Here is a 26780-nt window from a genome sequence, read left to right on the forward strand (position 1 = left end):
TAAAAAATAATGGTTTTAAAGAAGGTGCACTGTAGCAGTTTATGCTATCCCTTTTCTTCACTGGAGTCAGTTATTAAAATAAGTCCTATTCCGAAAAGTGTATTTCTAGAAACCACTAAAGCCCTCCTTCAGACCTGTGCTCCCCAAGCATTGCACTCTTCTAACAAAAAAAAAAAAAACGCTCTCTAAAAGAAATAGTGAGGCTGTGACTTATCACAAAAGCAAGTACAAATGAAGTTCAAATCTTTGACGATGTTAAAAGATATTTACTTAAACCTCTCCATGCTGCAAAATGGGCAATTTACTCCCCAGTGCTACCTCATTGTACATCGACTTGGAAAAGGGTGTAGCTGGGAATATTAAGGTATGAACAATGTGCCATTTGCTGTGCCAGAAGGGAAAATAAGTAGAAGACCCTGCCCTCAGACCCTCCTTGGTATTTAACTGTGGGGTGGGGATTTTGGGGGTTAACCTTTCTATTCCACTAAGCAAATCAAATACTGAAAGAAGATGATGGGAAGAGGAAAGCCATCCAAACCAGAACAAATAGAGAAGATAGCAATGAGAACACATTTCAGTGTGCATTAGAAAATCTATTTTGCAATGCTATTTCACTGTTTTCCCCTCAAAAAAGTTCAGCTCTCCAGCTCCAAGTGTCTTTAAGAAATTCTATTTCTTCAATGTTCATTTTTACATGAATGATTGCTGCTTGGATTTACAGTTTCAATTCAATTTTTATTATAAAAATATTACTGTATATTCTACATTGCTTATTATACAGAAAGGATAGTTCCTGCCTGTTTCACCTAAAAATAGGAAAAGAGAGAATTAATAATCTCCCAGATACAAATTGGGACAGGAGTTGAGCAGCGTACTACAAGCAAACTAATCCCTATGAAGTTTGCAACACACACAGTGATACTGCTGACAGATCCCACGTGAAAGCATGCGTCCTTGCCACATGTAATATCAGACACAGATTAATAAGATCTTATTGACGTACATTCGCTCTGGTTATAAATTCAGCGCTTACTATTTTCCCAACACACCAGCAATCTCCTGTCAAAGCCCAGAGTAAGGACACGGACTCCTAAAGGGTGAACAAGACAGGAAAAGTGGTAAAAATGAGGGATTTCAGAGTAGGAAGCAACATGATCACAAAATGATCAAGCACTATTACTTTGTGTAAATATTTTAGTGTAAAAAGGTAAAAGGAGGTAAGTTGCAGAATTGAGAGAAGAACAGTAGAAAAGGAAAAAAGAGTCAGTTCTCCTCAGGAAGAAAATAACCCAACAGAATGTTGGCGAGAAAGTTGTAACATGTTTCCTGAGCTCAGTGAAAGGTTTCAACCATGCAGATGGAAAATATTATACTGTAGTAGCTCATTGAGTAAGGCAAACCAGCAAGCACTCAGCTTTCTGTGGAGTGGCTGCAGAAAAGTGCCCTGTGTCTGAGCAGTTAACAAGAAATTGGTGCTGAGGTGAAGCTTTGCAAGTTGCTGCACCCAAAGCTCTCCCGTGTTTTAAATTGGTTAATTACACCCATGATATTTAAGGTTTGATGAGTTTAAGATCCGAGCTATTTGCCAAGGCTGCAGAGCACAGCCTTACACCCCACAGACACAGTTCGGGGCTCACAGGACCCTCTTGGCAAGAGTGACCCCACGCAAGTGGTGACAGTGGGGAAGCTGCAGCATCCTTACAAGTGCAACGGAAAGTCTCATCCACATGGGAATGGGAAAAAGCAACTAGCTCCCATCTCTTTTATTCTTGTGCATTTGCTGGGGTTGCAATAGGGACAGAGCAATGATGATCCAGCCATCGTATCTATTACATTCATATCAAAGACTGCTCATTAGGGTGGTATGGCACAGAGTGATGTGACTCTTTCAGTACAAGGATATTCCCAGAAAAGAAGTTGACCTGTCAGGGAAACCACACAGAAGACCCTCTGGCACTGCAGAAGCGCTTGCCTAAAGCTACACACCAACAACAAGCAGCATGAGAGCATCTCTCCCAACTCTCCTCCTTGCAGCAACCCTGCCTCCAGATAAACTTCTCTCTCTGCCTTGCTAACCATGCGCTGGTCGAGCTGGGGCCGGAGGTAGGAGAGGGATGGGAAGGGCGAAAGGGGGCTGGGGTGAGGGGGATACCGGAGCGGGGCCGGCCCCGGGGACACCCCGCCCCGCCGGGGCGGGACGAGCCGCCAGCCCCGCGCCGGGACCTGTAAAAGCGGGGCGGCAGGGACGGGGAACAGCGAGCGACCGGCCAGGACCGCGCTGCGGAGCAGGTGAGCGGGGCCGGGCGGGCACCGGGGACCGGGCACCGGCACCGGCATCGGCACCGGCGGCAGAGCCTCACCTCACCTCACCTCGCTGTTCCGCAGGTTGTACCAGTTGCCAGGATCGCTGCACAAACCAGCAAAACGTCGTCCGAAATGGCAACCGAGGTAAGGGTGAGCTTTGCTTCTCCGTCGGGGTGGTCTCGGGGTGCGATGGCAGGGGCGAGCCCAATGGCACGAGAACCCCAGCGCTGCACCCTTCCGTGCTCGTTCGGGTGCTCCTCTCTTATTCGTTTGTTTTCCCGGGGTTTAAATGGGGAAGGGGGACAGCAAACATATTTGCTGCAATATTTGTGATGACCCACCTCTGATTCTGGTGAAAATGCACGGTAGTGAAGGTGTGCTTCAGATACTGGAAACATTCCAGGCCAGGTTGGCCGGGGCTCTGAGCAGCCTGATCTGGTTGGAGATGTCCCTGCTCCTTGCAGGGCGGTTGGACTGGGTGGGCTTTAACGCCCCCTTCCAAACCATTCCATGATTCTATACACTCCCCCCTGCTCTCCCCGCAGCCGAGCTTGGGTGACCGGACCCAGCCCCGCCGGACGGGGGGGTGCGGGGGGGGCTGGCTCGCCCGCTGTCCATGGTAGCTGGGGGGGGCGGCCGCTTCCGAGACCTTCCGGGGGGTGGTTTGGGGCCGTGGGGTTTGTAGTTTGGTTTTTTTTTTTTTTTTCCTTTTCATTTTATTTGTAATACTGAAAGGTACCCTGACATCCCTTTCTGGAGTCTGCACCTCAACCAGTTTTCTGCTAATTTTATGCCAAAGCTTGTGAGAACAGCATGGACTCCAACCCTAACCGTTCTATGACTGTAGAGATGCTTCTAACGGCAACTTCAAACACTTCAGGGTTACAGGAGTGTTTTAGAGGATGTGGCTTGTGCTGGACCAGAGCTTTTTGCCAACCTTATAGTCTCCCTAAAAGAGTGAGGTTTTAAAATTATTATTTCAAGTAACAGTAGATACTAGCTTTCACTACATCCCTGACTCCCTTACTTTTTTTTCCCTGCCAAAACACTATGAAAGGGTGAGTGATCAGCAGCTCCCTTAAAAGAGAGATCCATGTTGGTCTTGCACCATATGCCTCTGCAAGGACAGGACATACTCCCTGCAGGGTCCTGCAGAGGTAAAGTATCTTGGAGGATACCTGAGGCAGACCTGACAACTCAAGGGCTAAATGCTAGTGACAGTGACATGTTCTCCACTTCAACTACTTCGAGGGGTCTTAAGGTCCGCGGCTTTTCTACTTAATGGTGCAGCACTGGAAAAACATTCCTGAGTATGTCCTCAGTTTTACTTGGATAAGGAGCAGCATGGACATTAAACCATATTTTAGGGGATATATCAGTTAATCTTCTGAACATGCCTGTTAACTTCATTACTTGCAGGGGGATAAAATGTTGAGAGGAAGGTTTGTCGGAAGCACAGATCCAGTCATGGAGATTCTCAATGCTTCCATTACCTATGATCAGAGACTGTCTGAAGTTGATATCCAGGGGAGCATGGCTTATGCCAAAGCCTTGGAGAAGGCTGGGATCCTGTCTAAACCTGAGCTGGAGAAGATCCTGAGTGGCCTGGAAAAGGTATTTATTTCTCCACATTTGTCATGTGTGCTGGAATGAATGGCTTTCTAACTGACAGGATCTGTAGTAGCCTCCCTGAGTTGCCCTTGAATACACTTGGACGCATTATGGGCAGTGGATCAATACTCCAGTTGCATCCCACTAAAGGCACCAAAGCCCAGCAGTAGGCTGTGAACCAGCTGAGAAGCCCCCAGTGACATCCCAAAGCCCTGATGTGCACATTGGCAATGCTCATTGCGGCAGCCTCGGTGCCTGGGTGAGGTGTGCTCGGTGTCACCACCCTGCCCATCCTCTCCACCCTGAACGTGCACCAGGAATTGTTTCAGTATGAATTGGGAATATTCTTTTTCTGCTGGCACTTAGCATCCTTTTGAGCCTGGCTGCCCGAGTTAGGAGGAGGCAACGCATAGCATTGTACAGGGGTGAAGAGAAGTCAGCAGCTAAGCGCTTTTTTAAAAATATCCATTGTTGTTGCTCACCCGCCTCGGACAATGGCGACTCTATACAATGTTTGTATAGGAAAAGCTTTGTGGACAATGCTAAAGCAATCACTGACAGTTCAGCTCTCTCTTTCATTGCAATGCTTAAATCCTCCTATAGCCACAGCCCTGCAGGATCATCGTGGGTAGAGGGATGAAGTGCGGTCTAGAGCAAGCAACCAGCCTTGGCCTGCAAGAACAGGAATGCCAGAGCTCACGTCAGACTTAACACTTTGATTTCCATTGGGATGGCAGTTGTTGTTTGCTAGGGACAATTACGGCCTCCATGTGCAGTAGGGTAACCGTAGTGGCTGACTGTGTTTCTGCTGATGTTTGTAGATCTCTGAGGAATGGTCTAAAGGAGTCTTTGTGATCACCCAGACTGATGAGGATATCCACACTGCCAACGAACGCAGACTAAAGGTTTGGGTCCTCTAACCTCTTGCTCCTGTTCCTCTGTAGCTAGATCTGCCGGGCTTAAGTGCATGCACCTCTGTCCCACTGTGAAATTCCTCCGGACCCTGTGGCACTGAAACCCCATGTGCACAATCAATGTTTCCAAGACCCCTTTTGTGGAAGAGGCACTGTACAAGCATAGAACCCAAACTCGCCCTTCCCCAGAAGAGATCCCATGGCTACTCACAGGATCCTAGAGCTGAGTCCCTTCCAGGCAGGGAGGAGGTCTGCTCATGTGGAGTTTTTTCTTTAGAATATGGAGGCACTAATAGAAGTCTTCCTCTTGTCCTCAGGAGCTGATTGGAGATGTAGCTGGAAAGCTGCACACTGGAAGAAGCAAGAATGATCAGGTATATATGGAGTCTTTTCTGTCTCCTTTGTACTCCTCACCCACCTCACTTGACATCTCAGACCAGAACAGCTGTCGGCTCTCTTCCTGGAGATACTGTGACATTATCACATCAACACGATGAAATGATGAGAGGAAGATGTACCTTCTCATCACATAGAACAAGGAGGGGTTTACTTTGCAGTAAAAGAGGCCACTCACTAAGTATGTCACGTTCTGCTTTGACTGACTACAGCCAATCTCATACAGGTTGTGACTGACTTGAAGCTGTTCATGAAGAATTCCCTCTCTGTCATCTCCACTCACCTCCTGCAGCTCATTAAGACCCTGGTGGAACGCGCTGCCATGTAAGTCCTTTTCCACATCCACGGCCTTGGCCTTGCTGGGGCAGCAGACTTCTAGGCTTGCTCTTTGACTGACACCAATCAGGGAACTCACACCAGCAGGGACTTCTGCAGAGGAAAATACAGACAGGCAGTGTGTGACAGCACAGGGAAAGACCACAGCCCCTCTTTCTTCACAGTTCATGTCACAGAGACCTTCCTCTTCCCCCAGCGTATCCTGGCAAGGGAGTTGAGGTGGGAGGTCCAAACAAGACTTAGAGGGAGCCAGATACTTCAGGTTGCTACACATGAGAAAAGCTCAGCTGTGTTGACTCCCTGTCTAACTCTCCTGTTCACACACCACACTCCAAACCAGTGCTGGACTGGGGAATCTTTGCCTGCCACAGAGGGATTACTGTATCGGGCACGTTTCCAGAGAGGCTGAGGGCAGACACACCACACTGGAGGATGGGGAGATCTAAACCAGTCTGCTTAGGCAGCAGGTGATAGGAAGACATAGTCCAGCTTCAGCACAACAAGGCTAAAGGTGCTCTCTTTGGCACCTTGCTTGCTAGAAACCCCTGAAGTGTTCCTGCCACTGCCCTCTCTCCTGAGAGCTGCTGCTCACCTCTTTCTCCCCTTTCACATGCAGAGAAATTGATGTCATCTTCCCTGGCTACACCCACCTGCAGAAAGCTCAGCCTGTCAGATGGAGCCAGTTCTTGCTCAGGTAACCACCTCTCACACTTGGCTGGAGGAAACCTTCTCCACCCTTGGGAGAAGGAGCCTAGAAGTGCATTGTCCTCTGCTGGGGCAGCCCAGGGTGGTGACAAACCAGAGCTGACCTTCCAGACTGGAACAGTTCTGTGTGGCTCTGACTAACCTGGGACCCAAGCACTGAGTGGGCAGTGGAGGCAAACTCTCTATATGGTCGATCCTTTGGCCACAGTTACACCTTAGCTAAGGGAGTAACATGGAGGACCTTGTATTCCTGCTAGCTGTTCCACTTCAAGGGGCCTGAGTGCCTAGGCTCCATTTCAAGCCTCTTCTGTTCAAGAGGGGATCGCAGGCTGCAAGCGTAGCAGCATACTCCTTGGGAAGGAAAGTGACATTTTTAAACTTCATCTCTCCTGTCCTTTCCCAGCCATGCTGTTGCTCTGACCCGTGATTCTGAGCGCCTGGCAGAGATGAAGAAGAGGATCAACGTCTTGCCTTTGGGAAGGTAAGGTCCAATGTTTGTGTAATCATTGGGCCTTGCTATGCTCTGCAAAGTCTTCAGAGGTGCCTTCTCTGCTACCTAGAGCTCAGTTTTAGTTGGGATGTGCAGGATATCTTGCATGACTTGTGTTTCTTTCTTCCCTGGCAGTGGTGCTCTGGCTGGCAACCCACTGGAAATTGATAGAGAGCTTCTGCGTAGTGGTAAGCGTCTCCCTATGACTGAGTGGCACAGGACTATTTCTAATACATAGGAGGGAGGGAAGCATTGATACATGGCTCCAAATGGCACTGTAATGCACTGTCCTGGAGCCAAAGCCTTGCCTTCGTAAGTCTTTTTACTGCAATGAGACAGGAAATGCCTGTGGGGTCAGAGCAGAAAGAGCCACCTCTGCTGCATAAGGCTGCCAGGGGCTAACAACAAAATCCTGCTCATTGGAATGCTTAAGCAAGTTTATTTACTGGGACTACTGAAAGGTCACAGTCACCTGCATGCTGGGGCACACTGCTGCATTCAAGCTCCAGATGTGCCAAGCCTGACCTCTGTCCATCCCCTTCCTTACAGAGCTGGACTTTGCTTCCATCAGCCTGAACAGCATGGATGCCATTAGCGAGAGAGACTTTGTGGGTAAGCACAACTCAATCACTTCTTCCCACCACTGTTTCAGGAGCAGGCTCCTGAGACCTTTCCAGCTGACCTCCTTTAATAAGGGGGCTGAAGTCCCTCAATAGGAAGTAATTATACAGAAGATCTGTTTGCTCAAGTTTAAACTCCAGTCAGGGCTCCCTGGGTTGTCATGCAAACACGCACTTGATTTCTTCACCCCCTGATTTCCTGCCTTCTCTGCAGTGGAATTCCTCTCTGTTGCCACCCTGCTGATGATCCACCTTAGCAAGATGGCAGAAGATCTCATCATCTACAGTACCAGCGAGTTTGGCTTCCTAACCCTCTCTGACACCTACTGGTAGGTTTCTGGTCTCTGGGGAGTAATTCTGCTCAGCTATGCTCAGCTGAGAGAATGAGAGATGTTGGCTGGGGTCTCCCAGCTGCACAAGGCTGACACAGCATTCAAAGGCTGGCAGAAAGGCAGCCTTAGGCTGAACATCCCTCAGCAATGACCACTTATTTCTGATCCTGGTCACTCAACCGAGCCTGCATTCAGCAGACACTCCTCCCCAGCAACTGCTGGCAGAGAGAACTTCCTCCTCTGCTGGGAATCCCTGCCAAAGCCCTTCCTGGACCAGCCAGGCGTGCAATCCCAACAGACTTCCTGACTCTCAGGGTGGCACAGCCACAGCCCTCCCTCTCTGAGATCACAGCAATGCTCTAGGCTGGCCTGTTGATAGCACCGATGGAGAGGCTTGTGGGGAAGCCTCCTTCTTGCTTCCCCTTTGAAACCTGCGACTGTGTGGTAGCTCCAAACAAGGCTGCAATCACAAAGGCTTTGCTGTGGGAAACATGAGAATAAACTCAGCGCGCTCAGTTCACCGCTTTCCTAGAGAACGGTGTCTGGGGAAGGGGGAGCTGTGTGTGGATTTTGGAGGGCTGGGTCAGTACACTGCATGGCCTGTCTTAGCCTGGGTCAGTATGGACGGGGGTCTTGCTCACCGTTACACTCCACACACCTTTCTTGCAGCACTGGCAGCAGCCTGATGCCTCAGAAGAAGAATCCTGATAGCCTGGAACTGATCCGCAGCAAAGCTGGCCGTGTGTTCGGACGGGTGAGCCTGCTAAAGAAAGAAGAGGGATGGGGAAACTGCTCACGCTGGGGCTCAATAATTCTCCTTCTGTGTAAAGAAAGGTGCCCAGTCTGAGCCTCTGCTGGGGCAATGTGCTTCTCCCCCTAGAACTAACTGCCTCACCTGTTTCCCTCTGCAGTTGGCTGCCATTCTCATGGTTCTCAAAGGACTTCCAAGCACCTACAACAAGGATCTGCAGGTAAAACAGATGTCAGTTTTCACACCATCTCTCTGAGCAGACACAGCTGTCTTCTGCTCTTGAGCTGTCTTGCCACTGCATTTCCCTGCACAGACCCTGCTTGTGTGCGGGATGCCGAGACAGGGGCTGAGGCACAGCGTGCTGCAGTTGACCCCAATCTCTAGCAGGAGCCCCTGGGGTGCTCTGCCTGCTGTGCTGGCTGGGCTGCTTGGGCTGTTGGGTTTTGGGCTGCATTAGGCTGACTTACAGCCCTTTCCACCCCTGTTCTAACGCAGGAGGACAAGGAGGCCGTCTTTGACGTTGTGGACACCCTGAATGCTGTGCTCCAGGTTGCCACTGGAGTGATTTCTACCCTCCAGGTAAGGCTTCAGCCTCTCACTATTGAACATGGTTGGGGTGCACATTCTGTGAGTAACATAAGTAAGAGAGCTCCAGACTGGTGCTAAGATGAAGGCTCCTCAGTGGGTCACCCGTATTGCTCATTATGGCCCCCTATGTCAGCTAACGTGTCCCCAAGGAGGAGGTGATAATAATGTCTCCCTCCTTCTGACCATCCTTCTGCAGATCAATAAGGAGAACATGGAGAAGGCTCTGAGCCCTGAGATCCTGTCCTCTGATCTGGCTCTCTACTTGGTTCACAAAGGAGTAAGTATCAGAGGGAGACCTAAAGCAGTGACTTCTTTGGATGCAGAATACTGCTCAGTGAGGGCCTGAGATAAGGCCTTCTGTTCTGTCCCCAGGTGATGGTAACTCTGGGTCAACAAACACGAAAGCTGGAAACCTATTCTTTACATGTATCCAAAGTAGTGGAACTGCTGCCAGGTGGACTTGATAGTAATTTACAGGTGGAGTTTTACCTCCTAAAGCCTCCCTTCTTCACACCCCAGAATACCTGGATTCAGATTTTCTAAGTGAAAACAAGCCAAACAAAAAAGACAGCACATCCATTTTTTTCCTGTTGGGCTGCACCCCAGTTGCCCCATAGCTCATTGCAGCCTCTGCTTCTCACTGCAGATGCCCTTCAGACAAGCCCACATTGCTTCTGGGAAGGCCGTCCACCTCGCCGAGTCTAAAGGCATCACCATCAATAATCTCACCCTGGAGGACCTGAAGAGCATCAGGTTCGTATCCCTGTTATTTTGCCACGACTCCCCTCACAGGCAGGTTTCAACCTCCCTTAGTATCTTTGGTCTGCCACAAGCGCAGAAGCAGGACTGCAGGAGGCCTTTCCCCTTGGAAAAAGGCTCTGTCTACCCTCCCTCGCCCTCTCTGAAGACAGTGAGCGTGCCAGCAGCACCCAGCGCTCTCCGCTGACCCCTCTTCTCTTTGCCTCCCCAGCCCCCTGTTTGGCAGCGACGTCTCCCAGGTCTTCAACGTTGTCAACAGCGTAGAGCAGTACACAGCCATGGGCGGTACGGCCAAGAGCAGCGTGACTGCCCAGATCGAGCACCTGAGGGAGCTGCTGAAGAGGCACAAGGAACAAGCTTAGAGTGTGGGGAGATATCCCGTGGATGCAGCGTTGTGCCTGTCACACTAATGTGAAGTTAATAAACACTGGGGTGCATTGTAGTTCACTGAAACTCCTGTCTTGTGTCTTTCTTCTAAGGGGCAAGACTGGGCTGGGCTTCCACAGCCCATGAGAGGCTTGGGTGAATGTTCACTGATGTGAAAGAAATGGGGCTCTCCCCTCCCTGGCAAAGGAGCTGGGTTATGCGGTATTCCAGCTCTGGGGTCCTGGTAGGTAGACACAGACACAACTGGAGTGTCTGTCTACAACAAGAGACCTGAAAATGTGTCTCTTGGAAGGGAGGGTGGTGGACTAGGGAAGCCATCATCCCCCTGTACCTGGCACTGGTGAGACTGCACTTCAAACACTGTGTTCAGTTTTGGGCCCCTCTCTACAAGAAAGACACTGAGGTGTTGGAGTGTGTCCAGAGAAGAGCAATGAAGCTGGTGAAGTGTCTAGAGAACAAGGCCTGTGAGGAGAGGCTGAGGGAATTGGGGTTGTTTAACCTGGAGAAAAGAAGGCTCAGAGGAGACCTTATGGCCCTTTACAACTACCTGAAAGGAGACTGTAGCAAAGTGGGTGCTGGTCTCTTCTCTCAGGTTAGAAGGGATAAGATAAGATGAAACCACCTCAAGTTGTGCCAGTGGAGGTTTAGATTGGATACTAGAAAAAATTTCTTCACCAAAAGGGTCGTCAAGCATTGGAACAGGCTGTCCAGGGAAGTGGTGGAGTCACCATCCCTGGAGGGATTTAAAAAATGTGTAGACGTGGCACCTGGGGACATGGTAAAGCTGGACGTGAGCTGTCAATGTGTGCTCACAGCTCAGAAGGTCAACCACATCCTGGGCTGCATCCAAAGAAGCGTGGCCAGCAGGTCGAGGGAGGTGATTCTCCCTCTCTACTCCACTCTGGTGAGACCCCACCTGCAGCACTGCATCCAGCTCTGGAGCCCCCAGCACAAGAAGGATGTGGACCTGTTGGAGCGAGTCCGGAGGAGGCCACGAAGATGATTAGAGAAGCACCTCCCCTACAAGGACAGGCTGAGACAGTTGGGGTTTTTCAGCCTGGAGAAGAGAAGGCTCTGCAGAGACCTTATTGCAGCCTTTCAGTACCTGAAGGGGGCTGATAAGCAAGATGGGGACAGACTTTTTATCAGGGCCTGTAACGATAGGACAAGGGGTGATGGTTTTAAACTAAAAGAGGGTAGATTTAGAACTAGACATAAGGAAGAAATTTTTAACAATGATGATGGTGAAGTACTGGAAGAGGTTGCCCAGAGAGGTGGTGGATGCCCCATCCCTGGAGACATTCAAGGCCAGGCTGGATGGGGCTCTGAGCAACCTGATCTGGTTGGAGATGTCCCTGCTCCTTGCAGGGAGGTTGGACTGGGTGGGCTTTAAAGGTTTGTTCCAACCCAAACCATTCTATGATTCTATGATATGGTTCAGCGGTGGACTTCATAGTGTTAGGTTAACGGTTGGACTCAATGATTTTAAGGGTCTTTTCCAACCCAAATTATTCTATGAATCTATGCAGCACAAGGCTGGATCCAGTCATGCCAGAGCAGGCTACACAACGTGTTGAGGGAGGCTTGTGGGTGTGCACAAAGTGCACCGGCATGTGCAACACATGCCACATCTCCAGCTATCACTGCCCTCCCCAAAGAAGCATACTTGCCTGCCTGCCTTCTGGCAGGGGGGATTAAGTGGCCAAAATAAGTCTCCTCACCACCTGGCACCAAAACTTGCATAGTCTTAGGCAGGACTTGGCCAGCAGGTCAACACACAGATCATTCCAGCCCATCACAAAACCACCTTTGGCTCTGGTTTCCACCAAAGGGGTTGCACAGTCCCAGGTCAAGCTTTCTCCTCTGTGTGACCCAGACCAAGCTAGCTGGGGCAGAATGCTTGAAAAGAGGCTGGCATGGCTGGCTGCCTCTTACAAATCTTACACTATCTTCCTTACATCCTTATAAAAATATAATCAGAACAAAGACCAGGAAAAGCCTTACTCGGGGAATGAGAATGCAGCAACCTTGTGTCTTTCACAGGGTGAAAGATTTCATTAAACAAACACTTGAAATGTTATTCCCCACTATTGCTCTGCAGTGATTTCTGGATGGAATATGACTGCTGCTTGATTCAAAAGGCAGGGAAAGAACAGTTGTTTACAGGGAAGGTGTGACAATATTCAATAAACACTAAACCAGCTTGAACCTGGCACCCACAGCACAGTAGCACTAGTTTTCTCATGGACAACTTCTTTTCCATCACAGCATTTTAAAGCCAGTGTTTGGCTCAGCAGCCTGCCCTCCATGCTGATGCAGCAACACGTTATTGACTCAGCACTGCAAGACTCCGTAACAAACAGGGAAAGGCAGTAACGCCAGCATTGCCTCACCATGTTTAGGTCAGGGGCTGTAGCACAGTACAGACTGCCACGAGCTAAATCTTCTGCCATTAACAAGTACCCCAGGAGACACAACGTGCTTTCATCCTACCTTTGTAGCATTTGTCCTTTAAACACGTGGAAGAAGAACCAGCAACAGAAAAATTCCCTTTCTTCAATGCTTCTCCCCAACCTCAGTCTCCCCTTATTCTGGCCCTAAAGCTCATCTATTCTCCTGACATTTAAAGAACGGCACATTTCAGTCACCACTCTGTAAATCTCTTTTGTGTTTGCTCTGTTACTTCCTGCTGTGTTTCTGTTTCAGCACTTGTGTCTCGCTCCCCAGACAGGTCAGCTGTGGCTGGGAAATCACTTACGCACACTTAGCTGACAGGGGAAAGGCGCAAGAGAGGGAGAGGTAACACCAATACCCAACACCTACAGAGTCAGAAGAAGGCATTTCTCCTCATCTCCACCTCACAGCTCTTTTTCCTCCCATAAGCTTTCTTGATCTATGCCACTTCCCTCTTTTTCCCTATTTGTGTCTTATAGCTCCTGCTCAGTACCTTCAGATGCCTCAGCTGAATAGATTTTCTCCTGCTTCCAGTAGCAAAAGTCTGGCCTTGTTCCTCACAGTCAGTGCTGAGTAACACAGGGCCCTGGCAAACAGAAAGCAAAAGGGAGGTCTTAGCAGATTACCACATCTCGGTTTCCTACTTAAATGAGTAGTTCATAATCACTGGTACTTCCCACCCATCCACTCTTTTTTTTTTAAACTGTGAAATAGTTCAGATTGGAAGGGACCTGTGGAGGTCTCTGAAGCTCCACAGACATTACAGAAGTGTGTGGTCCACAGTATCTTCAGACTTTCACTGTCACCCTACTATGACTCATTGTGATTTGGGTTTTCAAAGGCCTGTCTCTTACCACAGGAAGATCTGTATAGACAAAAAGATCAGTGGCTTGGACACTACTCTGGACTTAGTTTTAAATCCCTGCTCCATTACAGACCACCGAAAGGGTCTTAAGCCAAGAATTCATGTAGGCTGATCATGAGCTAGTGAAACTCTCAGCAGATGGCTATGTGAACTCTGATCTGAGACCCAAGCAGATAACAAATGTACAGAATGGCTCGTGAAACGTTAAAAAAAGTAGTGAACTCTTCACTAGATTTCCCAAAGGAAAAGATCTCTAACCTGCTTGTACGCTCCAGAAAAATCCTGCTGAATATTTCGTCTCCTAAACAAATTGCTGTGCCTAGTCTTTTTATCCCCTAGCTCTCTGTTGAAGAAGCTGAGCTAATTAACATTTCTCTGCCACCACAAGAGAGTTGTGAGAACAGATGCACTGCATGACTGCAACGTCCCCTGCAGGCACTATTTGAGACAGCAATATCCAAACTTGTCCGTCTAGACTGGACTCCTCTTTGCCACCTTCAAACCAACTTTGTTGTGATTCTTCAACTATTTCTATTCCTCACATTGCAGAGAGATGCACATATAGATAAGTGGGGGGAAAAAAAAAAAAAACACAAAGAGGCCTGGAACTAATGGAACAGAAACTGGAGCTTTCTCAGTTAAAGATAACCGTGTAACTGTTTAAATACAGGTAACATTTAGAAATCAAAGCCGTCATGTATCACACGTACACAGGGTTAATGATGTGAAAACACAAATAGCAAAGCAGATACAGGGGGACTCAAAGTGTCGCAGAGATCCCATTTCCCCTGTTCCAGCCCTGCAACTCACAACTAGGCTCCGAGGGAGAGGTGCCAGGACCAGCGAGGTGCCCTCTAACCCCTCCTGGCTGCAGTGCCTTGGGCACCCGCCCCTTTCCCTTTTTCTCTTTGGGCAATTTCTGTACAGCTTATTTGGGCAGAAGGACGTACAATCTTTGCATGGGCTGTGCATGTTCCATATAGCCAGTCTCGAGCCCATATCACACACACAACGAGGTAAAGCCTCTCCCTGTTTATGATTCATTCTAGATGTAAATCTGGTCCTTACTGTATTGCCAAATCCTCTCCTGTCAAATCCCAGAATAAGGACAAAGACATTCATAAAAGATGAACACGACAAAAGAAGCAGTAAAAATGAGGGACTTTCATAAGAGGAAGGAACCTGGCAACAAAATGGTTCAAAGAAGTTTTCTCAGTGTAGACAGCATGATGCTCTGTGCATCTGCGAGCCTGGAAGTTTGAAAGGGAACAGGGACATCACCCCGGAAAGAAATAATCATAACGGAAAATGTTTGAGAAGCAGTGAATTAATAGTTGGCTATGAATCCAGATAAAGAGTTTGAACCTTGTTCTGGACTGATACTGAAGGCAGCACGCTGGAAATGCAGCTGCAAAAGGTGTTTGCTCATTCAGGCTGGGTAGCCAGAGGCAACCTGATGCTAGCCACATCACTCTGCCTGTGTCCAGAGCTGCAGAAAGCAGTGTGCCCAAATCATGCAACTGTGCCCTAGACTGTAACAGAGAAAGGGGACGAATAGTAGGAGAGAGAACATAGGAAAGATGGCTGGACTGGGATCATTCCTGTCTCAATTATCCTACAGTTCTGTGACAAGGCTGGTTAAAGGGCAGAAAAACCCAAACGGGGACAAGAAAACTGGGAGGCACTTCCTGCACGCCCTCAAAGGCCTCTGGCAGTGCACAGAGAAAAAAATGCGGTATTAGCACACTGCCTCAGGCGGAGCAGAAACACCCCGGCGCTGCGGGGCGTACGAAGGGAGGGGGGACCGGAGCGGGGCCGGCCCCGGGGACACCCCGCCCCGCCGGGGCGGGACGAGCCGCCAGCCCCGCGCCGGGACCTGTAAAAGCGGGGCGGCAGGGACGGGGAACAGCGAGCGACCGGCCAGGACCGCGCTGCGGAGCAGGTGAGCGGGGCCGGGCGGGCACCGGGGACCGGGCACCGGCCCCGGCCCCGGCCCCGGCGGCAGAGCCTCACCTCACCTCACCTCACCTCGCTGTTCCGCAGGTTGTACCAGTTGCCAGGATCGCTGCACAAACCAGCAAAACGTCGTCCGAAATGGCAGCCGAGGTGAGCGTGAGCTTCTCCGGCGGGGTAGTCTTGGGGTGCGATGGCAGGGGCAAGCCCAATCCCCAGTCCGAGTCCCTGCCATTTCCTCCAGACACTTCCCTCTGCCTGGGAGAGATTAATAACCGGAGCAGTTTGTTCCTGACGACTTGCCTTCAGGCAGGAGGTACTTTACAGCAGCTTGCGTAAACACTTCTCTGTACAAAAAGCTGCGTTTTCAGTTTCCGAGCCTGGTGGGTGAGACGTGACTGACCAGTCGTATCAGCACATCGTGCTTTCTGCCTCCCAAATGGCTACTACAGCCCTGGCCTCCTCAGCGCTGCGTTACAGACTAGCGTCCATCAGCTGTCAGACTGTACCAGCCACTTCTCTAACCAGAGTCCTGGAGCTAGCTGAAGTCAATCTTTCAGTTTTGATTTCCTGATTGCAAATGCACATGCTGCAATGTTTCTTGCTGACCCACTTCTTACTTTGCTGGAAACTCTGAAAACTGAAAATACTGAATTTATACCTAGGTGCTTGGATATACCCCTTCCCCATTCAAACGCTTAGCCTCTAGTGCTGGCCTTTAATTTAGCATCCCCCATGCCATGTTCCTGTGGCCACCAGATGCACAACGAGAAGCTCTAACACTTTTCTTTTTCAGTTCTGATTCCCCTCTCTTCCTTCCCTCAGCTTTCTGACAAAGCTGCCTTAAAGACAGCAAAAACCACGTGCCTGCGTTCTTACCTTTGCAGGCTCTCTCCTGCTGTCCTCTCAGGCATGTTGTTTCAGCAGGGATCGGCAGAGATGTGGTGACAGTCACTATGGAAAAAGTTTCTAAGGTTACTCAACAGTGCTTAGTCTGACTGATAAAGCCCTGGCACAGATTAGCTTGCAACTGTCCATGGTAGTTAATAGTGTACAGCACGAGAGGAGACTTGACAGAGGTGTTTAAAAAATCAAGTAGATTAGTAATTATTATCCACTCTGCAATGGCAATTGTATTAGGCCCTTCCTTTAAATATCTTCCAATTTCTTTTTTTTTTTTGTGCTTGCTAGTGCTGGAGAGTTGCTTTTAAAATCTTGGTTAATTTGTAGGGTCTCTGCGTAAGCAAAATTCCTATCCATCTCAGGGCAAGTTTGCCAGAGTTAGGGCTTCAGGAGGTGTCCTACCTGGGCAAGCAAAAAGCTTCTGATCAAGTGACAATGGCTCTTAGCTAGTGAATTCATTCAGTTGTTGAATTACTGGTGGGGAAAAAAAAAAGCTTACACACACCCTGCTGTGATGCAGAGCTGGCATTGTGTGCCTGTCTTTGGTCACCCAGTGAAGTAGTTATGTAGATGACACATCCAAGTGTGCGAGGTTACTATGTTAATTTGGTTTGGGTGGAAAACCAAGTTTTGTTTCTATGTGTTTTAAAACCTTTATGTTGATTTATTTTTCTGAACATTCCTGATACTGAAAGGTATCCAGACATCCCTTTCTGGAGTCTGCACCTTAACCAGTTTTATGCTAATTTAATCCCAAAGCTTGCAAGCACATCATGGACTCTGGAGACGCTTCAAACAATAACTTCAAACACTTCATAATGTGGCTTGTGCTGGCCTCCAGCTCTTTGTCAATCAAAGAAAAATCTTTCTATTGGCTCCACAGCACAAAAAGGACTTAGAGGATACTAACTTTTGCTATATTCTTTACTGACCACTTTTATCCCTCTTTAAAAGGCTATCAAAAGGTTGTTGACCTGCAGCTGCCTCAAAAGATAAATCCATGCTCATCTTGTACCATATGGCCTGATATTCCTTTTGAGGACTCCCTGCGGAGGTAAAGTATGCCGGAGGATTCTTGAGGCAGACCTGATACCTTAACGGTTAAATGCTAGTGACAGTGACATGTTCTCCACCTCTTCAACTACTTGCAAAAGGTCCTGAAGTCTAGGGGTCTTTTGGTCAGTGCTACCACACTGAAAGGACATAGCTGAGCATGGCCTCTCTATTGGATAAAGAGATCACTGGATGCTACACGAATATGACCATCACTGAAGTTATTAGGCCTCCTTATTTGCTGCTTCTTCTCTCTCAGGGGGATAAACTTTGGGGAGGAAGATTCAGTGGAAGCACAGATCCAGTCATGGAGATTCTCAATGCTTCCATTACCTATGATCAGAGACTGTCTGAAGTTGATATCCAGGGGAGCATGGCTTATGCCAAAGCCTTGGAGAAGGCTGGGATCCTGTCTAAACCTGAGCTGGAGAAGATGCTGAGTGGCCTGGAAAAGGTATTTATTTCTCCACATTTGTCATGTGTGCTGGAATGAATGGCTTTCTATCTGACAGGATCTGTACTAGACTCCCTGATTTGCTGTTCTGAAAAGCATCCTTAAATGTCCTCCTGTCCTGCTCCTTAGTGCTATGCATGTGCTGAAGTGCTTTGTGAAAGGGAACGCTGTCCTAAACCATGAATATGGCAGGCCCATGTGTATTGCAGTCAGTACACTTGGAGGCATTCTGGGCAGGGGATCAATACTCCAGTTGCATCCCACTAAAGGCACCAAAGCCCAGCAGTAGGCTGTGAACCAGCTGAGAAGCCCCCCGTGACATCCCAAAGCCCTGATGTGCACATTGGCAATGCTCATTGCGGCAGCCTCGGTGCCTGGGTGAGGTGTGCTCGGTGTCACCACCCTGCCCATCCTCTCCACCCTGAACGTGCACCAGGAATTGTTTCAGTATGAATTGGGAATATTCTTTTTCTGCTGGCACTTAGCATCCTTTTGAGCCTGGCTGCCCGAGTTAGGAGGAGGCAACGCATAGCATTGTACAGGGGTGAAGAGAAGTCAGCAGCTAAGCGCTTTTTTAAAAATATCCATTGTTGTTGCTCACCCGCCTCGGACAATGGCGACTCTATACAATGTTTGTATAGGAAAAGCTTTGTGGACAATGCTAAAGCAATCACTGACAGTTCAGCTCTCTCTTTCATTGCAATGCTTAAATCCTCCTATAGCCACAGCCCTGCAGGATCATCGTGGGTAGAGGGATGAAGTGAAGTCTAGAGCAAGCAACCAGCCTTGGCCTGCAAGAACAGGAATGCCAGAGCTCACGTCAGACTTAACACTTTGATTTCCATTGGGATGGCAGTTGTTGTTTGCTAGGGACAATTACGGCCTCCATGTGCAGTAGGGTAACCGTAGTGGCTGACTGTGTTTCTGCTGATGTTTGTAGATCTCTGAGGAATGGTCTAAAGGAGTCTTTGTGGTGAAACAAAGTGATGAGGATATCCACACTGCCAACGAACGCAGACTAAAGGTTTGGGTCCTCTAACCTCTTGCTCCTGTTCCTCTGTAGCTAGATCTGCCGGGCTTAAGTGCATGCACCTCTGTCCCACTGTGAAATTCCTCCGGACCTTGTGGGACTCCAGACCTTATGGCACAATCAATGTTTCCAAGACCCCTTTTGTGGAAGAGGCACTGTACAAGCATAGAACCCAAACTCGCCCTTCCCCAGAAGAGATCCCATGGCTACTCACAGGATCCTAGAGCTGAGTCCTTTCCAGGCAGGGAGGAGGTCTGCTCACGTGGAGTTTTTTCTTTAGAATACGGAGGCACTGACAGAAGTCTTCCTCTTGTCCTCAGGAGCTGATTGGAGATGTAGCTGGAAAGCTGCACACTGGAAGAAGCAGGAATGATCAGGTATGTACAGAACTGGTTGTTTTTCATCCTTCTGTATTCCTCCCCCACCTCAGTTCATTAATCAGATTCCTTCATGCCATCTTTCACATGCCCTGACACTCCAGCCTGTGCTCCCTAGGGCTTTAAACCAGTGACGCTGCATTGACTCATCCACATAGGGGAATGGGCTCTGCAGGATTGCTTTTTGGTGGTGCAAGGCCACAAACATGACATCCCTTTGAAAGCCTATAGGAACTGTGACTTTTCTGGCTGGGTGTCATGCATCTTTAAGGATCAGTCCTTTAACTGATGACTGACTGGTGTCGGTTGGGGATTTTCTGATCTAAAGTTGACAATACCTGAGAAGTCCACTGAAAATAATGGGCTTTGGTTTTGTTCATGGAAAGCAAGGTACAGTGACTTTTACAAATGAGTGACCAGGGACAGATGTGGTAAGAGGAAAATGTCCCTTCCCATCACATAGAACAAGGAGAGGATAACTCTGCCAAGACTTTCTGCTGAACAATATTTGGTCACTAAGTATGTCATGTTCTGCTTTGACTATGCCCAATCTCATAAAGGTTGTGACTGACCTGAAGCTGCTCATGAGGAATTCCCTCTCTGTCATCTCCACTCACCTCCTGCAGCTCATTAAGACCCTGGTGGAACGCGCTGCCATGTAAGTCCTTTTCCACATCCACGGCCTTGGCCTTGCTGGGGCAGCAGACTTCTAGGCTTGCTCTTTGACTGACACCAATCAGGGAACTCACACCAGCAGGGACTTCTGCAGAGGAAAATACAGACAGGCAGTGTGTGACAGCACAGGGAAAGACCACAGCCCCTCTTTCTTCACAGTTCACGTCACAGAGACCTTCCTCTTCCCCCAGCGTATCCTGGCAAGGGAGTTGAGGTGGGAGGTCCACACAAGACTTAGAGGGAGCCAGATACTTCAGGTTGCTACACATGAGAAAAGCTCAGCTGTGTTGACTCCCTGTCTAACTCTCCTCCTCACACACCACACTCCAAACCAGTGGTGGACTGGGGAATCTTTGCCTGCCACAGAGGGATTACTGTATCGGGCACGTTTCCAGAGAGGCTGAGGGCAGACACACCACACTGGCGGATGGGGAGATCTAAACCAGTGTGCTTAGGCAGCAGGTGATAGGAAGACATAGTCCAGCTTCAGCACAACAAGGCTAAAGGTGCTCTCTTTGGCACCTTGCTTGCTAGAAACCCCTGAAGTGTTCCTGCCACTGCTCTCCCTCCTGAGAGCTGCTGCTCACCTCTTTCTTCCCTTTCACATGCAGAGAAATCGATGTCATCTTCCCTGGCTACACCCACCTGCAGAAAGCTCAGCCTGTCAGATGGAGCCAGTTCTTGCTCAGGTAACCACCTCTCACACTTGGCTGGAGGAAACCTTCTCCACCCTTGGGAGAAGGAGCCTAGAAGTGCATTGTCCTCTGCTGGGGCAGCCCAGGGTGGTGACAAACCAGAGCTGACCTTCCAGACTGGAACAGTTCTGTGTGGCTCTGACCAACCTGGGACCCAAGCACTGAGCGGGCAGTGAGGACCAACTCTGTATGCTCCATCCTTTGGCCACAGTTACCTCTTCGTTCTTATGGCATTTTCTGACTTCAAGTGCTTCATCTGTCACGATGTCTTTTTCCCAGCCATGCTGTTGCACTGATCCGTGATTCTGAGCGCCTGGGAGAGGTGAAGAGGAGGATCAACGTCTTGCCTTTGGGAAGGTAAATTTTACTTGTGTGTAATTGCTGGGCCTCACTTTGCTCTGTGAAATGGCTCACGCAGATCTTTTCATCCCATGAACCACCGGGGTATGTATGTCATATGCAGTGTAGAGCTGCGAGGCCACAAGCCTTGCTTCTCTCACCAAAGAAAAGACTGTTTCAAAGAGAAAACTCTCAGCTCAGAGATACTGTTCTTCTCCACTCCTGAAATCAAGAACCACAAGGCTTTCATCAAGCAAACCTTCATCTTTGGAACAGAACTTCTGGTTTAGTCCAGAGTTCAGAGTTTGCTGAGCCTCGGGCCAGCACAGCACAGGTGTCTGTGTGACACCAGAATGAACTGGGGGAGGGAAGCCTTCAGAGAGGTGTCATCACTGCATGGTAGAGCTCAGTTTTAGTTGGGATGTGCAGGGTATCATACATGACTTGTGTTCCTTTGTTCCCTGGCAGCGGTGCTCTGGCTGGCAACCCATTGGAAATTGATAGAGAGCTTCTGCGTAGTGGTAAGTGTCTCCCTATGACTGAGAAGCACAGGTCTACTCATAATATCTGGGACTTGGGGAAACATTACATTATCCTTACGTTATTTTGGATGTGTTGCAGCACCTTAACATAGAGTTTGTGGGTAATAAATACAAAAAATTAATATGATCTGATGCTCAGTGACACAGGTCGGAGGTAGGTCCTAATAACTCAGGAAACCAGAAAGCTTTTTACTGCTATGAAAGAGCAGATGCCTGTAGAGTGGGAGTATAAACAGAACCACCTCTGCTGCACACTGGCTGCCCAGGGCGAGCAAAACCCCGCTGAGCAAGTTTGTGTTCCTGGGACTACTGAAAGGTCACAGTCACCTGCATGCTGTGGCACACTGCTGCATTCAAGCTCCAGATGTGCCAAGCCTGACCTCTGTCCATCCCCTTCCTTACAGAGCTGGACTTTGCTTCCATCAGCCTGAACAGCATGGATGCCATTAGCGAGAGAGACTTTGTGGGTAAGCACAACTCAATCACTTCTTCCCACCACTGTTTCAGGAGCAGGCTCCTGAGACCTTTCCAGCTGACCTCCTTTAATAAGGGGGCTGAAGGCCCTCACTAGGAAGTAATTATACAGAAGATCTGTTTGCTCATGTTTAAACTCCAGTCAGGGCTCCCTGGGTTGTCATGCAAACACGCACTTGATTTCTTCACCCCCTGATTTCCTGCCTTCTCTGCAGTGGAATTCCTCTCTGTTGCCACCCTGCTGATGATCCACCTTAGCAAGATGGCAGAAGATCTCATCATCTACAGTACCAGCGAGTTTGGCTTCCTAACCCTCTCTGATGCTTACAGGTAGGTCTCTGATCTCTCAGCAGAGAGCCCTTCCCTCAGTCTCTCCTCCTCAGATATGCTCAGCTGAGAGAATGAGAGATGTTAGCTGGGGTCTCCCAGCTGCACAAGGCTGACACAGCATTCAAAGGCTGGCAGAAAGGCAGCCTTAGGCTGAACATCCCTCAGCAATGACCACTTATTTCTGATCCTGGTCACTCAACTGAGCCTGCATTCAGCAGACACTCCTCCCCAGCAACTGCTGGCAGAGAGAACTTCCTCCTCTGCTGGGAATCCCTGCCAAAGCCCTTCCTGGACCAGCCAGGCGTGCAATCCCAACAGACTTCCTGACTCTCAGGGTGGCACAGCCACAGCCCTCCCTCTCTGAGATCACAGCAATGCTCTAGGCTGGCCTGTTGATAGCACCGATGGAGAGGCTTGTGGGGAAGCCTCCTTCTTGCTTCCCCTTTGAAACCTGCGACTGTGTGGTAGCTCCAAACAAGGCTGCAATCACAAAGGCTTTGCTGTGGGAAACATGAGAATAAACTCGGCGCGCTCAGTTCACCGCTTTCCTAGAGAACGGTGTCTGGGGAAGGGGGAGCTGTGTGTGGATTTTGGAGGGCTGGGTCAGTACACTGCATGGCCTGTCTTAGCCTGGGTCAGTATGGACGGGGGTCTTGCTCACCGTTACACTCCACACACCTTTCTTGCAGCACTGGCAGCAGCCTGATGCCTCAGAAGAAGAATCCTGATAGCCTGGAACTGATCCGCAGCAAAGCTGGCCGTGTGTTCGGACGGGTGAGCCTGCTAAAGAAAGAAGAGGGATGGGGAAACTGCTCACGCTGGGGCTCAATAATTCTCCTTCTGTGTAAAGAAAGGTGCCCAGTCTGAGCCTCTGCTGGGGCAATGTGCTTCTCCCCCTAGAACTAACTGCCTCACCTGTTTCCCTCTGCAGTTGGCTGCCATTCTCATGGTTCTCAAAGGACTTCCAAGCACCTACAACAAGGATCTGCAGGTAAAACAGATGTCAGTTTTCACACCATCTCTCTGAGCAGACACAGCTGTCTTCTGCTCTTGAGCTGTCTTGCCACTGCATTTCCCTGCACAGACCCCACTTGTGTGCGGGATGCCGAGACAGGGGCTGAGGCACAGCGTGCTGCAGTTGACCCCGGTCTCTAGCAGGAGCCCCTGGGGTGCTCTGCCTGCTGTGCTGGCTGGGCTGCTTGGGCTGTTGGGTTTTGGGCTGCATTAGGCTGACTTACAGCACTTTCCACCCCTGTTCTAACGCAGGAGGACAAGGAGGCCGTCTTTGACGTTGTGGACACCCTGAATGCTGTGCTCCAGGTTGCCACTGGAGTGATTTCTACCCTCCAGGTAAGGCTTCAGCCTCTCACTATTGAACATGGTTGGGGTGCACATTCTGTGAGTAACATAAGTAAGAGAGCTCCAGACTGGTGCTAAGATGAAGGCTCCTCAGTGGGTCACCCGTATTGCTCGTTATGGCCCTCACTGTCAGCTGCTCAGGGGGTCAGATGGGTCCTTTTAGAGCCAAGTCCCTTCCAGATGTAATCCCCTCATTGCGACCACTAACGTGTTCCCAATGAGGAGCTAATGATAATGCCTCCCTCTGACCATCCTTCTGCAGATCAATAAGGAGAACATGGAGAAGGCTCTGAGCCCTGAGATGCTGTCTACTGACCTGGCTCTCTACTTGGTTCGTAAAGGAGTAAGTATCAGAGGGAGAAATAAAGCAGTGACTTCTTTGGATTCAGAATACTGCTCAGTGAGGGCCTGAGATATTCTGTCCCCAGGTAATGATCCCTCTGGGTCACAAAACCTAGATTCAGATTGCATTTCCCTAAGTGAAAACAAGCCAAACAAAAAAGACAGCACATCCATTTTTTTTTTTTCCTGTTGGGCTGCACCCCAGTTGCCCCATAGCTCACTGCAGCCTCTGCTTCTCACTGCAGATGCCCTTCAGACAAGCCCACATTGCCTCTGGGAAGGCCGTCCACCTCGCCGAGTCTAAAGGCATCACCATCAATAATCTCACCCTGGAGGACCTGAAGAGCATCAGGTTCGTATCCCTGTTATTTTGCCATCACTCCCCTCACAGGCAGGTTTCAGCCTCCCTTTTTTTGGGACTCCTTATGGTGCCCTTCCTCAAAGTGCCTGGGCCAGACAGCTCCCCAAAAATCCTCCTCATCTAAATATCAATGCTGCTACTGATGGGCCTGAAACCACTGAAGGGGGAGAACATCACTCCCATTCAAAATCACTCCCATTCAGCTCCAGGGGGGCATGGGCAGCAGCTATTGGGAGGCACTGGAAGAAGCTCATGCCCTGACCTGGGGCCACCAGCCTTCCAGAGGCATTTGGCTCCAAATTTCCTTGCTGTCCCCATGGAGCCAACTCTTTGGTCTGCCACAAGCAGCTGCTGTCAGGCACTAAAAGCGCAGAAGCAGGACTGCAGGAGGCCTTTCCCCTTGGAAAAAGGCTCCGTCTACCCTCCCTCGCCCTCTCTGAGGCAGTGAGCATGTAAAGCCAGCCAGCAGCACCCAGCGCTCTCCGCTGACCCCTCTTCTCTTTGCCTCCCCAGCCCCCTGTTTGGCAGCGACGTCTCCCAGGTCTTCAACGTTGTCAACAGCGTGGAGCAGTACACAGCCATGGGCGGTACGGCCAAGAGCAGCGTGACTGCCCAGATCGAGCACCTGAGGGAGCTGCTGAAGAGGCACAAGGAACAAGCTTAGAGTGTGGGGAGATATCCCGTGGATGCAGCGTTGTGCCTGTCACACTAATGTGAAGTTAATAAACACTGGGGTGCATTGTAGTTCACTGAAACTCCTGTCTTGTGTCTTTCTTCTAAGGGGCAAGACTGGGCTGGGCTTCCGCAGCCCATGTGAGGCTCGGGGGAATGTTCACTGATGTGTGAACCTGGCAGAGGAGTTGAGTTATGAGGTGTCAAGTTCTAGAGGGCCAGTAGGTGGAGAGCAGCTGGAGTGTCAGTCTATGTGTTAAGGGAGCCTTGTGCATGTCCACCAGGAGAGATGCTTGCTACAACGCCTGCAACACATGCCACATCTCCATCTATCACTGCCCTCCTCCTAGGATTATGTTTCCCTGCCTGCCTTCTGGCTGGGGAAAAAAAAACCAAAACAATCTCCTTACCACCTGCTAGTGGAACTTGGTCAGCAGGTGAACCTACAGGTCACCCCAGTCCACCACAAAACAACCTTTGGCTCTGGTTTACACTGAGGGACAGAATCACACGGGCCCAGGTCCAGCTCTTTCCTCTGTGTGGCACATGCCCTGATTTGCCCCCAAGCTAGCTGGTGTAGAGTGCTTTAAAAAAAAATCCCTGGCATGGCACTGCTGTTGCCTCTCACAAAAATCATTCACCATCTTCCCTTTTGTCCTTACCACAGTAAAATCAGAACAAAGACCAGGAAAAGTCTTACTTGAAGAATGAAATGCCAGGGAGTTCCTGAGTCCCCTGCTGCTTACTGCCATGTTTCTCTGGTTTAGTACATTCATCTCAACTTCCAGCCAAGTTAGCCGTGGCAGGGAAATTATGTACACTTAACTCAGGTGGAAAGGTGACAGCAACAGCCAACACCAACAGACTCGGAAGAAGAGCTCATCTTATCTCTTCCTCCCCAGCTCACAGTTCTTTTCTTTCCTCACATAAGCTTTCTCCCTGTTTTCTTACTCCTGGTCAGTACCTTCACTCAGCTGACTAGACGTTCGCTTGTTCGGAGCTTCCACTGTTCAGGATCTTGGGGGTCAGCGCTGAGCAACGTGTGGCCCTGCTGATTGAAAAAAGAAGGTGGTTCTAGCAGATTATCACATCTCAATCTCTTGCTTAAATAAACAGTTCATAATCACTGGTAGTCCCCATTTGACCCTCCATCTTTCTGATATTCTTATGTGTCACGGAGGCTTTTGCTGCCCTGCAATAAACTGAGCTGATGCTTCTGTAATTGAATCAGATACAGACAGCTGCTGACTGCACACGGAGGTACACGTTCCCAGCCAGGAAACAAACACAGCCTGCAAATAAATGTAAAATTAAAACCAATCCAATAGCATTTCCTTCCTCCCTTGCCCCTATGAAATTTTTCTCCATCCTGCTTTATTCCTAACGAGGTTCTGAGGGAGGTGGTTTGAACAGGAGATGTTACCACACGTCCCAGCTCTGTTTTTTTTTCAACAGAGGCGGAGATCCCCCTCCCGCCTGTCTCCCCGGGATGCTGCCTGGTCACCAGCGCTCTGCTTTGCCATTTCCAACAACTTCTTTGCCTCCTGCTTCAACAAGCGACTGTGAAAATAAATAAAAGTAAATAAGTAAGCGAGGAAGTAAATAAATAAAATAAAGCCACCCCCCGCCCCGGAAATCCAGCAATCCTGGACACAACCCAACGCCTGCAAGTGTTTTTATGCCAGGCTACCGGTGGCTTTGGCCGGAGG

The 26780-nt window shown here is 49.5% G+C and overlaps 2 protein-coding genes across 2 annotated transcripts; both read left to right on the forward strand.

The window, feature by feature from the left end:
* Positions 1 to 2192: 2192 nt before the first annotated feature.
* On the forward strand, positions 2193 to 10259 carry LOC104479876 (argininosuccinate lyase). The gene is made up of 17 exons (XM_086762970.1): positions 2193 to 2289; positions 2386 to 2448; positions 3724 to 3918; positions 4737 to 4820; positions 5147 to 5203; positions 5452 to 5549; positions 6178 to 6255; positions 6670 to 6747; positions 6892 to 6944; positions 7306 to 7368; positions 7591 to 7705; positions 8378 to 8462; positions 8620 to 8679; positions 8955 to 9038; positions 9244 to 9324; positions 9694 to 9800; positions 10018 to 10259. Exons 2-17 carry the CDS (start codon positions 2437 to 2439, stop codon positions 10166 to 10168), a joined length of 1401 nt encoding a protein of 466 aa, XP_086619096.1. The 5' UTR covers positions 2193 to 2289; positions 2386 to 2436; the 3' UTR covers positions 10169 to 10259.
* A 5098-nt stretch (positions 10260 to 15357) lies between these two features.
* LOC147598355 (argininosuccinate lyase) lies at positions 15358 to 25154 on the forward strand. The gene is made up of 17 exons (XM_086762964.1): positions 15358 to 15454; positions 15556 to 15618; positions 17681 to 17875; positions 18816 to 18899; positions 19226 to 19282; positions 19843 to 19940; positions 20569 to 20646; positions 20932 to 21009; positions 21460 to 21512; positions 21938 to 22000; positions 22223 to 22337; positions 23027 to 23111; positions 23269 to 23328; positions 23604 to 23687; positions 23959 to 24039; positions 24284 to 24390; positions 24913 to 25154. Exons 2-17 carry the CDS (start codon positions 15607 to 15609, stop codon positions 25061 to 25063), a joined length of 1401 nt encoding a protein of 466 aa, XP_086619090.1. The 5' UTR covers positions 15358 to 15454; positions 15556 to 15606; the 3' UTR covers positions 25064 to 25154.
* The last annotated feature ends 1626 nt before the right edge of the window (positions 25155 to 26780 follow it).

Source organism: Chlamydotis macqueenii, chromosome 19 (assembly GCF_036417535.1).
Source record: "Chlamydotis macqueenii isolate bChlMac1 chromosome 19, bChlMac1.mat, whole genome shotgun sequence".
Classification (NCBI taxonomy): Eukaryota; Metazoa; Chordata; class Aves; order Otidiformes; family Otididae; genus Chlamydotis; species Chlamydotis macqueenii.